The sequence below is a fragment of the Gastrolobium bilobum genome, unplaced genomic scaffold (assembly GCF_033153095.1).
Source record: "Gastrolobium bilobum isolate Gb01-03AN ecotype WA unplaced genomic scaffold, APGP_CSIRO_Gbil_v1 utg4510, whole genome shotgun sequence".
Classification (NCBI taxonomy): domain Eukaryota; kingdom Viridiplantae; phylum Streptophyta; class Magnoliopsida; order Fabales; family Fabaceae; genus Gastrolobium; species Gastrolobium bilobum.
Window position 1 is genome coordinate 72,649 of NW_026899481.1, and position 12,159 is coordinate 84,807.

Consider the following 12,159-nt stretch of genomic DNA (forward strand, 5'->3'; position numbering starts at 1 on the left):
GAGTCATCCTGCAGACTGGGTGGAGGTGGTGGTGGTGGCGGTGGAGGTGGTGGCGGAGGAACATGGCCAACAGCAGGACCATTCCTCATCTTCTCCAACATGACTCTAAACATTGTCATGTTCGCCAGATAGTTGGCCTCCAACACGTCCTCAGTGGCCTTCCTGTTTGCCTCTCGGACGGCGTCCAGCATGGCCTGGTTTGCCATTTTTTAGGCCTCCTGGTCGGCTTGTCGGGCCGCCTGCATCTCAGCCAATGCAGTCAGGACAGGATCGGGCTAATCCTCCGAAGTCTCGCGGTTTCTCCCGAGTCTTACCATGACTCTGCACAAGTTACACAATTTATGAGTTGATCAGGCCCACGCAATGTGATCACATATGCATTATCATAATAATACTCGACGGAGCAAACACACAAAACAGACACAATCAAACATCCTAATCATTGCAATACATACAGGCTTTTACCTTGAACCGTTGCTCTGATACCATAAAATGTAACACCCCGTATATATCTGGTAGTGTTATCATTACATCGTATTAAGCGGTGCTTAATTAAAAATGTGGAATATTCTTTTTCTTTTCAATTATGACGTCATTATCAATTACCATCTTGGTTACTTAAACAATTTCATAAAATATCGCCTGTATGTAAATTGCAATAAGACATCTACTGAAATACCTCAATATATAAATAAAGTGTGTATCTAAATCACGGCATTACATCTCGTAATCAGAACAACATCCTGATACATTATTACAACTCCCAAAAAAACTCAAGACGAAACAATACTATGTGTCATGGCCAATCCCCATGCTCACCAAATAAACAGCGTAAACAACAAGTCTTAACATAAAACTCCATAAACAAGAATTGAAGCTATAAGCATATAAACAACATGCAAATCTAGCATCCAACATGTCATCATAAATAACAGCAAATCTAACTCAGCTCCGGCCTCCTGCCGCCTAAGGTCTCAACATTACGTGATCCTGAAATAAGCATTCCCCAAACGTGGGGTGAGATCTCTAAACAAGAAATCTCAGTAAGACAAGAAGTCCTCAAGGATCTTCCACCCCAAGCTCACTTACATGTGCAATATAAGTTCTAAAAGCATTTATATCATTATCAGTTCCAAAACTATGTAGTGCAACAGATATCTATGACATGTGTGTTTATCACTATCTACTGGCCAGAGAAATGTAGGAATACGTCTATACCTACATGTAGTACAAAGAACACCGCTTGCACCTCACCCACAGCCTCACCCTATTGTATGTTTAACATACTCAGGCTTACCGTATAGGTGGAACACCTCCATGCATATCAACAAGGCACTAGCATACAATAGCTCAACAACATTTCCAAAACATCAAAAGCATGTAACACAACATGCATATAACCATACCCCCATGGGACATGGTGGAACCACAACATGGCTAAACCGAGGACACGAAAGCTTACCTTGCAAGCTCACTATCCAAAGCCAAGAGTCGTCACAACTCAAGTCCAACACACAGCAGATCACAATCTGATTTAGGACCAACAAGTGTATCAACATACATAACTTAAAAGCATTAACATAAAGACTACGTTCTCTTTTAACGATTTACGTCTTAAGGCTTCCAACAAAGCCACAAGCCCTTAATCACATGATTCTGACTTAGTCCATTAATTACAGAAGTTCAACTTCATCAATCTAGGGTCCACAAACCCCCAATAGCCTACTGTACACACAACACAGCTACTGTTCTACGAAATCCCAGAATATCCGGATATTCCTCGGGATCATATCCGGATATGCAATATCTGGATAATTCACTGTGCATATCCGGATATACAATATCCGGATATCCAGATTCCCATATCCGGATATCTAATATCCGGATGTCCAAATCCCATATCCGGATATCACATATCCGGATATTTCTCGGGCAGATATCCGGATATTTCACGACAAAATGCAAAAACTGCATTTCGTGAAGATATCCTTCCAAGGTTGGGTTTTTACCGATTTTAAACACTTAAACATGCATTTCTAGGTGTGTTAAGCATTACCCAACAACAATTTATCATCTTTTAGCCTTAACATGCATCAAGCTTCCATTTTTAAGCATTAAAACTCAAGTTAAAGGTTGGTGATCATACCACAACTCAAAAACAGAGGAGGGAGATGCTTTTGGAGCTCACAACAACCACTCAAAGCTGACTCAACAAGATGCACGAAAATGACACCATCAAGAGTAGGTTTTTCTTCACAAAGGTGACACTTTGAAGATCAAAATGCCAAGAATGAGACTCCCACCCTTCAAACGCAAAACTCAGCAATTCAAACTCCCTCACACAGGTTCTCTAACTCAGAAAAAGGCCAACAATGCAGTCCCAAGGCCAACCCTCACCCTCACCAAGTGTTTAAATGGAAGAACAAGCACCAAAGGTGATTACTTGATCAAGAATGGAGAAGGAAGCCTAAGAACACTATTCTGGTCAACCTCCAAGAAAAGCCACGTTCAAAATTTAGGTATCTAGGGCAACATGCCCTTAGACATAGTATATATAGCCAAAACTCATTAAAGCACGCAGTATTAGCTTAAATTGCGACGCTTATCATTTTAATCCCAAACTTTGGAATATGAAACTACACATTTTTCCAAGAATTAACATATTTTTATTATATTTTTTCGAGCACCTTTCTGGTACGCGCTTTTCAAAGCCAGTACCGATTTCTAGCACCAGTTCTCATTATTTGGACTTGAAACTCGGTTTACAAGTCCTACATATTATTCTAGTAATTATCCTGCACTTATTATAATTTTCCGGGATACTTTTTCGGTACGCATTTATACCGACTAACAGAATCGGTATCTGCACTTTTCTTTCGAAAAGCGACTTTCAGCATTTTTACTCACTTACTATAATTATTAAAGCCTCATAATAATTATTAGGGTCAATTATGGAATTATTTCCTATTTGCTCATAATTTATTAATTAAATACCTTAATTAACGGTGCGAGTTCTTACACTCGACCTACTCGAGCTTCTAACTCTCGCATCTGTCTGACACCTTCCTCCCTTTTCAAGCCCGTGCCTTCGCTCCATCTCTTCCATTCTCCGAAGTACCGCGACAACAGCCAGATCTGTCTCCCGGGAATCACCAGCTGCATATTTGGTACCTGTACAGCATCCGCCACTTGTTCCTCAATTGGTTGTAAGCCTTGCACGTATAGGGTGTCCGATTGACGGCTGGGGATGATGTCGAATCGGAGTGCACATCACTAACATGCACTGCATCAGTATCTATCCGCCGATGATCCAAAGGATCCTCCCTGATTGGAGAAACAGGCTGGTGTCTGGAATTCGATCTTGCTGGTTGCCGAAACCCTTTTCTTGTTGTCCTCACCATCGCGGCCTTTGATCACGTAGTAGGAAAAATGTTTCCCACAGACGACGCCAATCTTCTGCCTGAGGCAGAGATGTCTGACCGTTGGTCGGGTAATTTATGTTGGATCTAGTGCTTTCTCTCTAGATACCTATCAATTAGGTATCTTGGGGACAGCGAATCACTACACACTTATACGATGGCCTTAGCCAGAGGGTGTGTGTGCACTGTCGTGGTTGCATAAAATAAGGTTAGAGAGATCAGTCATACCTGTGATATTTAGCTATTATTTATAGAGCTTACCTGTGAACTTGTGCTGATATGACTTCTTGTAAACATAGGCCTTTCCCGGTTCCATAACAAACACGAAGCACGATTTGTTGGAAGATGTGCTACTAATTGATGCTAAGAGTTTTGCATCCTTTTCTATCTATGGTGTGCGATGGGTCCCACGGGCTGGTCAAGTTTCTTATGCACAAAAATTTACCATGGCCTAACAATCCTTAAGAGAAGGCGTAAAAGGAGCGTGTATTTGTCCTTGCTGCGACAAACCGGCCTTCTTTTGATATTGACGAGGCTGTTATTAGGAGGCTTCCACCAAGATTATTGGACACAAGCCAGGAATGACGGCAGGTGCGTGAAAGGATAACGGAGTGTTCTTCTGGAAAGGGTCATTTGTTTAAGGTGTTATTTTTTCCATGATTGATGCGCCACATTCAAATCTGAGTATGATGCATTTTCCTTATAAGAAGACCCACATCCCCAATGGTGAGCAGAGCTGTCACAGAAAATGGCAACGACGAAATTCAAGCCGGGTTGGTCATCCTCGTGTTTCATCTCCGAAGCTATCGGAATCCAAATCCTCATCTTCATCTCCTTTTCCGACACATAGGATTTTTCATCAATCAAACGCTCCACGTTGATTCCATTGATGCCTTGCTTGATGTTTTGATCAAACACGGGGATAAATACCATGAATTGCTATGTCAGATTGTAGGAAACAGATTGTTCAAAGTTCGGTTTGCTACAAAGGGAGACGTGGATGAACCAAATATAGAAGGTGCTGTTAAAGAACCAAATATAGAAGGTGCTGTTAAAGAACCAAATATGAGTGATGCATTGAATCTGTTCGATCAAATGCTTGAACCGGATATTGTATTTTGGAACAGCATCATCACTAGTCTTGCTGAGGTAAATATCAATTTCCGCTCCACACCAAGGTAAACACCATTAGTCCTTGAGCTATTTATTAGCTTGGAATTAAATAATATTTTTGCATATACTGTTTATGTTCTCTACCCGCCAAGTTCAAGAATGTCATATAGCCAATACATAGATACAATATGAAGCACCTATTTTTCTTAATGCTTCCAATTGCTCACGGAAATGGTCTAGGCAAACATCCCTAGTATTGGCACCTGAAATATAAATATTATTATTTTTACTAACTTTATCTTCCAAGTGTTTATATGATGTGGTGCAATGACAACCCTTGTACATGAAGATGGTTCAGCAAACCATGCAAGATGCAGACCGATCATGTGATTAGTTCAACACTTGGTGCTGTTTCAAGTAGTGCAATGTTCCTGCGTTCAATGGCTCACGAGCATAAAGCTATGACTTGTAAGAGAAGGAAGGCACGCGGAACCCACTAGAAGAAATCAATTTCTTCACATGTTCAACAGATGCACATAGCGGGTCTTAAAACAGATGCTAAGAACTTTGGTAGAGGCAAGGACAGTTGCTAGCACCGGTCATTTTAGGGTCCTCTCCCGTCATTCAAGATATCGATCCAGAAAATACAAGATAGTGAGAATCTGAAGGAGCAGGATCGAAATTCATGGTCGGTTTCATTATATGAAAAAGGCATGTGCACACAAGACAAGGAAAGTTAGCTCTTGTGCAACCATAGTATCACGAAGAACATCATTTAAGATTACGAATGGAATACACAAGGCTGGACTCAGGTAACTTGTATTGCAATACTTCTATTATAAATATGCTTGTAAGCATTCTCCGATGACCAGCTAGACATCAAGGTCTAACGAGGCACATCCTCAACCTAAGGAAAATGATCCTCATATGCTTGAGTGCCAGAAAGGAAAAATATGGGCAATGCCCTCGATATTGCCTAGTTAAAACAACTCGGCCAAAAAGCCGCCAAGTTCAGAAGAAAGAAAGAAAGAGAAGTATCAAATATTCAAAATACAAAATTAAGAAAAGACCCCGACTGAGGAGATCGACATTGTTCCGGATGGCCCAAACACTAAAGCGGCCCAACTACCCAGGCCCAATACCGGGCGTGAACCCGCGTCAGCCCTAAGGGCTGACATGGACCCCCTCAACCCCCAACGTAGCAGCAGGTCCAAGACATACACCAAAATGTCCCATCTTGGAACGCTAGCCATCGAAGGCGACTACCAGAGACACCGCAAAGGGAAACTCCCCCTTTGCCCGGTGCTGACACCGCCAGAACACAGAGGGCGCAACACTGCCACAATGACAGCGCCAGCACGCCTAACACTGCATCATGGGAGTAAATCCCAAGGAGAGTTGACCTCCCCCTCACCAACCCACACCATTTCCCCTATAAATAGCCCCCATGGGCACACCTTAGAGGTATCTTATGTATCGTTATATTGCCCATTTACTTGAGTCATATCGTCCTTTTGCTTATTATCTATTCACTGCTTACGCTTGGCTTTATACTTCTTAGCCTGGTCTGTATCAGTGCTAAGGGTATTATCCATACATTGACTCATCCCCATCGGGAACACAGTGGGCTTATAGATCTCATCGGTACATTGGCGCCGTCTGTGGGAATCTATAAACTTCTATTCCCATTCTCCTACCAAAGATCCACAAGACGTGTTTCACGTTTTGGTAACAAACATGGTTGTCACAACCAGAAGAGCGGAACAAACCAGGGCCGTTACTCCTGACGGTCATGTACAAACAATACATTCAAATTCCTCGCCATCGATGCATTCAGCCCCAGCCGAGAGACCCCCCGGCGAGATACTCCAACCAGTATTACAACCCGTCGGTCCACAGATGCTAGCAGTCGAACCCAGAGTAGCACAGTTGAACTATCACGCACCTATGCGTGAAATGCAAGGAGAAAACTTGGTACAAGACCAACCCCCGCCCCCAGGAGTTCGTTTTGGAATGCCTTTCCACACTACTGCCCCACCAGTCATTCCCATCCCACGAGCCATCGTCCACTACCAGCCCAAAGTCTACCAGCAACGATTACCGAGCACCGATGGTCACCCCGTTCCCTATGGGACCATACGCCCCTTTCCCTCAACATTACCTGACTGGTTTTCCTTTCCATGGTTACGCTGCCCAACCCCAGAATCCGGCCATCCCACTGCACCAAGTGTCCTATCAAAACCAGGGTCAACTACCATATGTCGCCCAACAGCCCTTCAATCACGCCCCGGCCCTCTCTTACTCCGTTGAAGCCCCTCAACCACAAACAGACCGGCCCGCCCGAAACCACAATATACGAGTCACGCCAGCTCATACGTCAGGGCGCAACAAACCCCTGACTGATATCCTCCGGTTAACTCCCATACCCCTTGGTTTTAAAGGACCCTCCAATATCGCCACATATGTCGGAGATGCCGATCCTTTTGAGTGGATCCAGAAATTTGAGGCAGCAATGACTCTCCATGGCGAAACAGACCTCCTTATGTGCAGGACCTTCCCCACGCTACTTGAGGGGCGAGCTTTAACATGGTACACCACCCTACCGACTGGTAGTATCGCTTCATGGGACGAGTTGACGAGCAAGTTTTAGTCTCACTTTGCAACCAGTCGCCCTGTGCCAAAATCTGTCCACTCCCTAGAAAAAATACGCCAACAGCCAGGCGAGTCCCTCAGGTCCTTTTTAGACCGCTTTGATAAAGAGGCCCTGCAGGTGCAAGGCCTGGACCCAAAGGTACAGGTACATATACTTCTTTCGGGCTTGCGACAGGGTGCGTTCGCGTACGAACTCGCCCGCCATGAAATCACTGACCTGGAAGAAGTCAAGAAGGTGGCCCAAGAGTACATGCGAATCGAAGAGTACAAAGGAAGCCGAGTTGATGACGCCCACAGTCAAGAAAAGGCGGTCAGTAAACAGAAGAACCAAATGGAAGAAAGTAAGAAAGGAAGCAAGCCAGCCAAATATTCAAACCACCCTTCGGGGCGCGACACATCAGGTCGTCAGACACACGCCGTCCTACAAACAGAATATAAGGAAGAATCCAAGAGCACCCAGCAGCCTCAGAACCCGCCTAAAGAAAACATCATGTACTGCAAGTTCCATCGCAGCAACGGTCATAACACTGAGCAATGCAGGCACCTCAAAGACGAAATTGATGAACTCATCAATAGCGGAGCGCAGAGGCGAGGAGGAGACGGTCCACGCCCTTCTGGAACAGGAAGGCGATATCGTGAGCGCAGCAAATCGCCTGAAAGAAGAAGAACGAATCAATCTGGCGCCAGACCCTTCTATAACCGTGACAGGAGAAAAGATTCCCCCAGGAATCGCAGAGCGCAAGCAAGCCCAGATCGCAGAGGGAGGCGTGAAGAAGTGGAAGAAGACTCAGCCGCGGTAAAGCACAGAGTGATAAACATGATCTCAGGCGGACTGAGTGGAGGAGGAGAAACGGCGAACGCCAGAAAGAAACACTTGAAGCAGTGTCTGGCGGTTGCTGGCAGAGTCATTAGCAAAGTAAAGAACAACCCTGGTCCAACCAGGCCTCAAATTGTTTGGGACAGCAGCGATTTGGGCAATATCCTCCCAGGACATGACGATCCGCTCGTCATTCAAGCAATAATCGCCAACTTCGGCGTGAATCGCGTTTTTATTGACCACGGCAGCTCCGCCGACATTTTGTTTTTACCATGCTTTAAAGCATTAGGGTTTACTGTTAATAGTTTAACTCCTGTTACAGGTGAACTCTCAGGTTTCAATGCTACCACCACAAAGCCACTGGGAGTGATTACCTTGCGACTTTCCCTTGGAATGCCACCCACCTCACGATCCGCAGACATCCAGTTTTTGGTGCTCGACACCCCATCAACTTTTAACGCCATTCTTGGTAGAAGGATGTTCGCTGCCTTCGAGGCAAGCATCTCGCACCCTCACTTGGCAATGAAGTTCGTTGCCCGGGATAACAAAGTCGCCACGGTGCAGGGAGATCAGACGGTAGCCCGAAGCTGCTACAACATATCCTTGAGGCCAATGGCCAAAGCTAGTTTCAATGATGAAATGACGCCCAAACAGAGGGCAACCTCGCCAGCCGAAAGAAACCCAGGCGAGGAGACAAAGGAGCGTGACCAATGTTTTTTGGTAGAATTTGATGCCAGGGATGATCCGCGCGTGGAACATGACAGACCCACGCCTGATGGAGCATTAGAACATGTTGTATTAGGCGATGCGGATCATCAAACGACAACCATCGGGGCTACCATCGACCCCGAAATAAAATGCAAGTTAATCAAGTTACTAAAAGATAACAAAGATTTGTTCGCATGGAAACCTTCTGACATGCCGGGTATCAATCCAGACGTTTGCTGCCCCCGTTTGTCGGTGGACCCCAGAGGCAAGCCAGTCGCCCAGAAAAAGAGGAAATTCGGCCTCGACCGCCAGAGGGTGATTGATGAAGAAGTCAAAAGGCTCCACGTCGCCGGGTTCATCAGGGAAATCAAGTACACAACTTGGTTATCCAACCCAGTATTGGTTAAAAAACCAAACGGCGCATGGAGAATGTGCGTTGACTACACCGACCTAAACAAAGTCTGCCCAAAGGATGCTTACCCTTTTCCTAGCATTGACCAGTTGGTCGACAACGCATCCAGATTCAAAATGATGTTATTCATGGTCGCATATTCTGGTTATAATTAGATTCCGCTGCTTGAAGAAGACCAAGACAAAATGGCGTTCATCACTCAGAACGCCAATTACTGTTATACAATGATGCCCTTCGGTCTAAAGAATGCTGGGGCCACTTACCAAAGGATGATGAATGAAGTATTCAGAGACCTGATTGGCAATTGCATCGAAGTATACATCGATGACATGATCGCTAAATCAAGAACGTCGGAACAACATTTGATTGACCTTCAAGGCGTATTTGAAAGACTCAGAAAATTCAACATGCGCCTGAATCCCAGCAAATGCGCCTTCGGCGTTCCCGCAGGCAAATTCCTAGGCTTTATGCTCACTGAGCGAGGCATTGAGGTCAATCCTGACAAATGCAAGGCGGTGATTGAAATGCGAAGCCCGCAAACAATCAAAGAAGTTCAGCAGCTGACGGGAAGGTTAGTAGCTCTCACTCGTTTTTTGGCCAATTCGGCTCACAAATCGCTCCCTCTTTTTAGCCTACTCAAAAAAGGAACCGCCTTTCGGTGGTCAGAAGAATGTGAAAACGCCTTCCAGGAATTCAAAAGGGCGCTCTCTTGCCCACCGGTACTTGCCAAACCAGACAATGGAGAAATGCTGTATTTATATCTCGCCGTAGGTACCAAGGCGATCAGTGTAGCCCTTGTCAAAGAAGCAAAGGAAGGACAAAAGCCTGTCTATTTCATTAGCAAGGTTCTACAAGGGGCAGAGCTTCGATACCAACAGGTGGAAAAGGTAGCTTTAACACTTATCTTTGTCGCGCGGCGATTAAGACCGTATTTCCAGTGCCATCCAATCACCGTCAGGACCAACCAACCAATTCGCCAAGTCCTGCACAAACCTGACTTGGCTGGAAGGATGATGTCTTGGGCGATTGAGCTGTCCGAGTATCAAATCACCTATGAGCCTAGAACCGCCATCAAGGCTCAAGCACTCACTGACTTCATTGCAGAAATGACACAACATTCCCCGCCCAAGAACCAAGCCATGGTAACGCCGTTATCAGAAGTATGGAAACTATACGTAGATGGCTCGTCAAACGCCAAAGGCTCCGGTGCAGGGATGATAATAGAAAATCTGGATGGCGTGGCTATCGAACATTCTTTGTCGTTTGATTTCAACACCACAAATAACCAGGCGGAATATGAGGCCATGATAGCTGGTCTGATCCAAGCAAAGGAAATGGGGGCCCAACGCCTCAAAGTCTTTAGTGATTCCCAACTGGTGACATTTCAGATCTCCTGCGAGTACCAAGCCAAAGGACCACTGATGTGCAAATACTTAGAAAAAGTCAGAGAGCTAATTGAAGGTTTTGAAAGTGTTGAGGTGGAGCATATCCGGCGTACTGAAAACACCCGGGCGGACATTCTTTCCAAGCTGGCAAGCACTAAAAGCCCAGGCAACAAATGTTCTATAGTCCAGCAGAGCATGCCAAACCCATGCATAGTCATGAATATCTCAGAGACAGCCCCTGGAGCCACTGAAGAAACCTGGATCACGCCCATTGTCAATTACTTAGCTGAAGGGGCCGTGCCTCCCGACCAAAAAGATGCTAGAAAGATAATTCGCAGAAGCGACCACTTCTGCATAGTACAAGGGCGGTTGTACAAGCGAGGACTTTCAACCCCACTCTTGAAATGTTTGAATCCCAGAGATGTTCCATACGTGTTAGAAGAAATCCATGAAGGAATCAACGGCCACCACATGGGCGGTCACTCACTAGCAAAGAAGGCGTTGAGAGCTGGATTTTATTGGCCAACCATTGAACGTGACGCCCATGAACACGTCAAAAAGTGCGAAAAATGTCAGAAGTTCGCCGACATACATAGAGCACCGCCAGAAGAGTTAACATCAATCACCTCACCGTGGCCCTTCTACAAGTGGGGCATCGACATTCTGGGTCCTTCCCCTATGGCAGCTGGGCGGGTTCAATGGCTGATTGTCGCTATTGACTATTTTACCAAGTGGGTAGAAGCAGAACCCTTGGCGACTATAACATCTCAAAAAGCAAGAAGGTTCTTCTGGAGAAGCAACATTTACCGTTTTGGCATTCCCGGGGAAGTCATTACGGATAACGGCACTCAATTCACCGATGCCAAATTCTGCGAATTAATGAGCAGTCTGCACATACGACACCACTTTGCTGCCGTAGAACACCCACAATCCAACGGTTTGGTGGAGTCAGCCAACAAAATGCTGGGGAAAGGAATTAAAAACAAGCTTGAAGCACACAAAGGGGCCTGGATTGACAACCTTGACAACGTCCTATGGGGGTACAGGGCGACCGCCCAATCATCCACAATAGAAACTCCGTTCAGGCTGACTTACGACACTGAAGCCATGATCCCAGTAGAAATCGGTGAACCCTCCTGGCGGCGAGAGCACGTAACCGAGATCGACAACACCCAAAATTTGAAAGAAGCACTAGACCTGCTAGACGAACTCAGAAGGTCTGCCGCTGAGTCTGATCGCCATTCAAAAGAAAAATCAGCTACTTACTACAATAAGAAGGTCATCCCCCGGAGTTTTCAAGAAAAAGATTTGGTGCTTCGAAGAACAGACGTAGGAAACAAAAACGCTCGCGAAGGAAAGCTCGCCCCAACATGGGAAGGACCTTACAGGATAATCAACAAGCTAGGTCAAGGAGCCTACTCCCTGGAAACACTAGAAGGAAAGGCGCTACTGAGGGCTTGGAACGCCGATAAGCTCAAAAAATATTATAGTTAAGTTATCATGTAACAACTCCTGCACTTTTTTCCTTTCCTAGGCTTTTATCCCAAAGGGTTTTGCTGGGAAAGGTTTTTAACGAGGCAGAGTTTTGAATTTTCAATAAAAAGATCGCCAATTCAATTTAACACTGTCAAATAATGTGACCAACTACGGTAC

The 12,159-nt window shown here is 45.3% G+C and overlaps 1 protein-coding gene across 1 annotated transcript; it reads left to right on the forward strand.

Moving 5' to 3' along the window:
- Positions 1–9,306: 9,306 nt before the first annotated feature.
- LOC133290607 (uncharacterized) lies at positions 9,307–12,000 on the forward strand. The gene has a single exon (XM_061488717.1). It carries the CDS (start codon positions 9,307–9,309, stop codon positions 11,998–12,000), a length of 2,694 nt encoding a protein of 897 aa, XP_061344701.1.
- Positions 12,001–12,159: the final 159 nt, after the last annotated feature.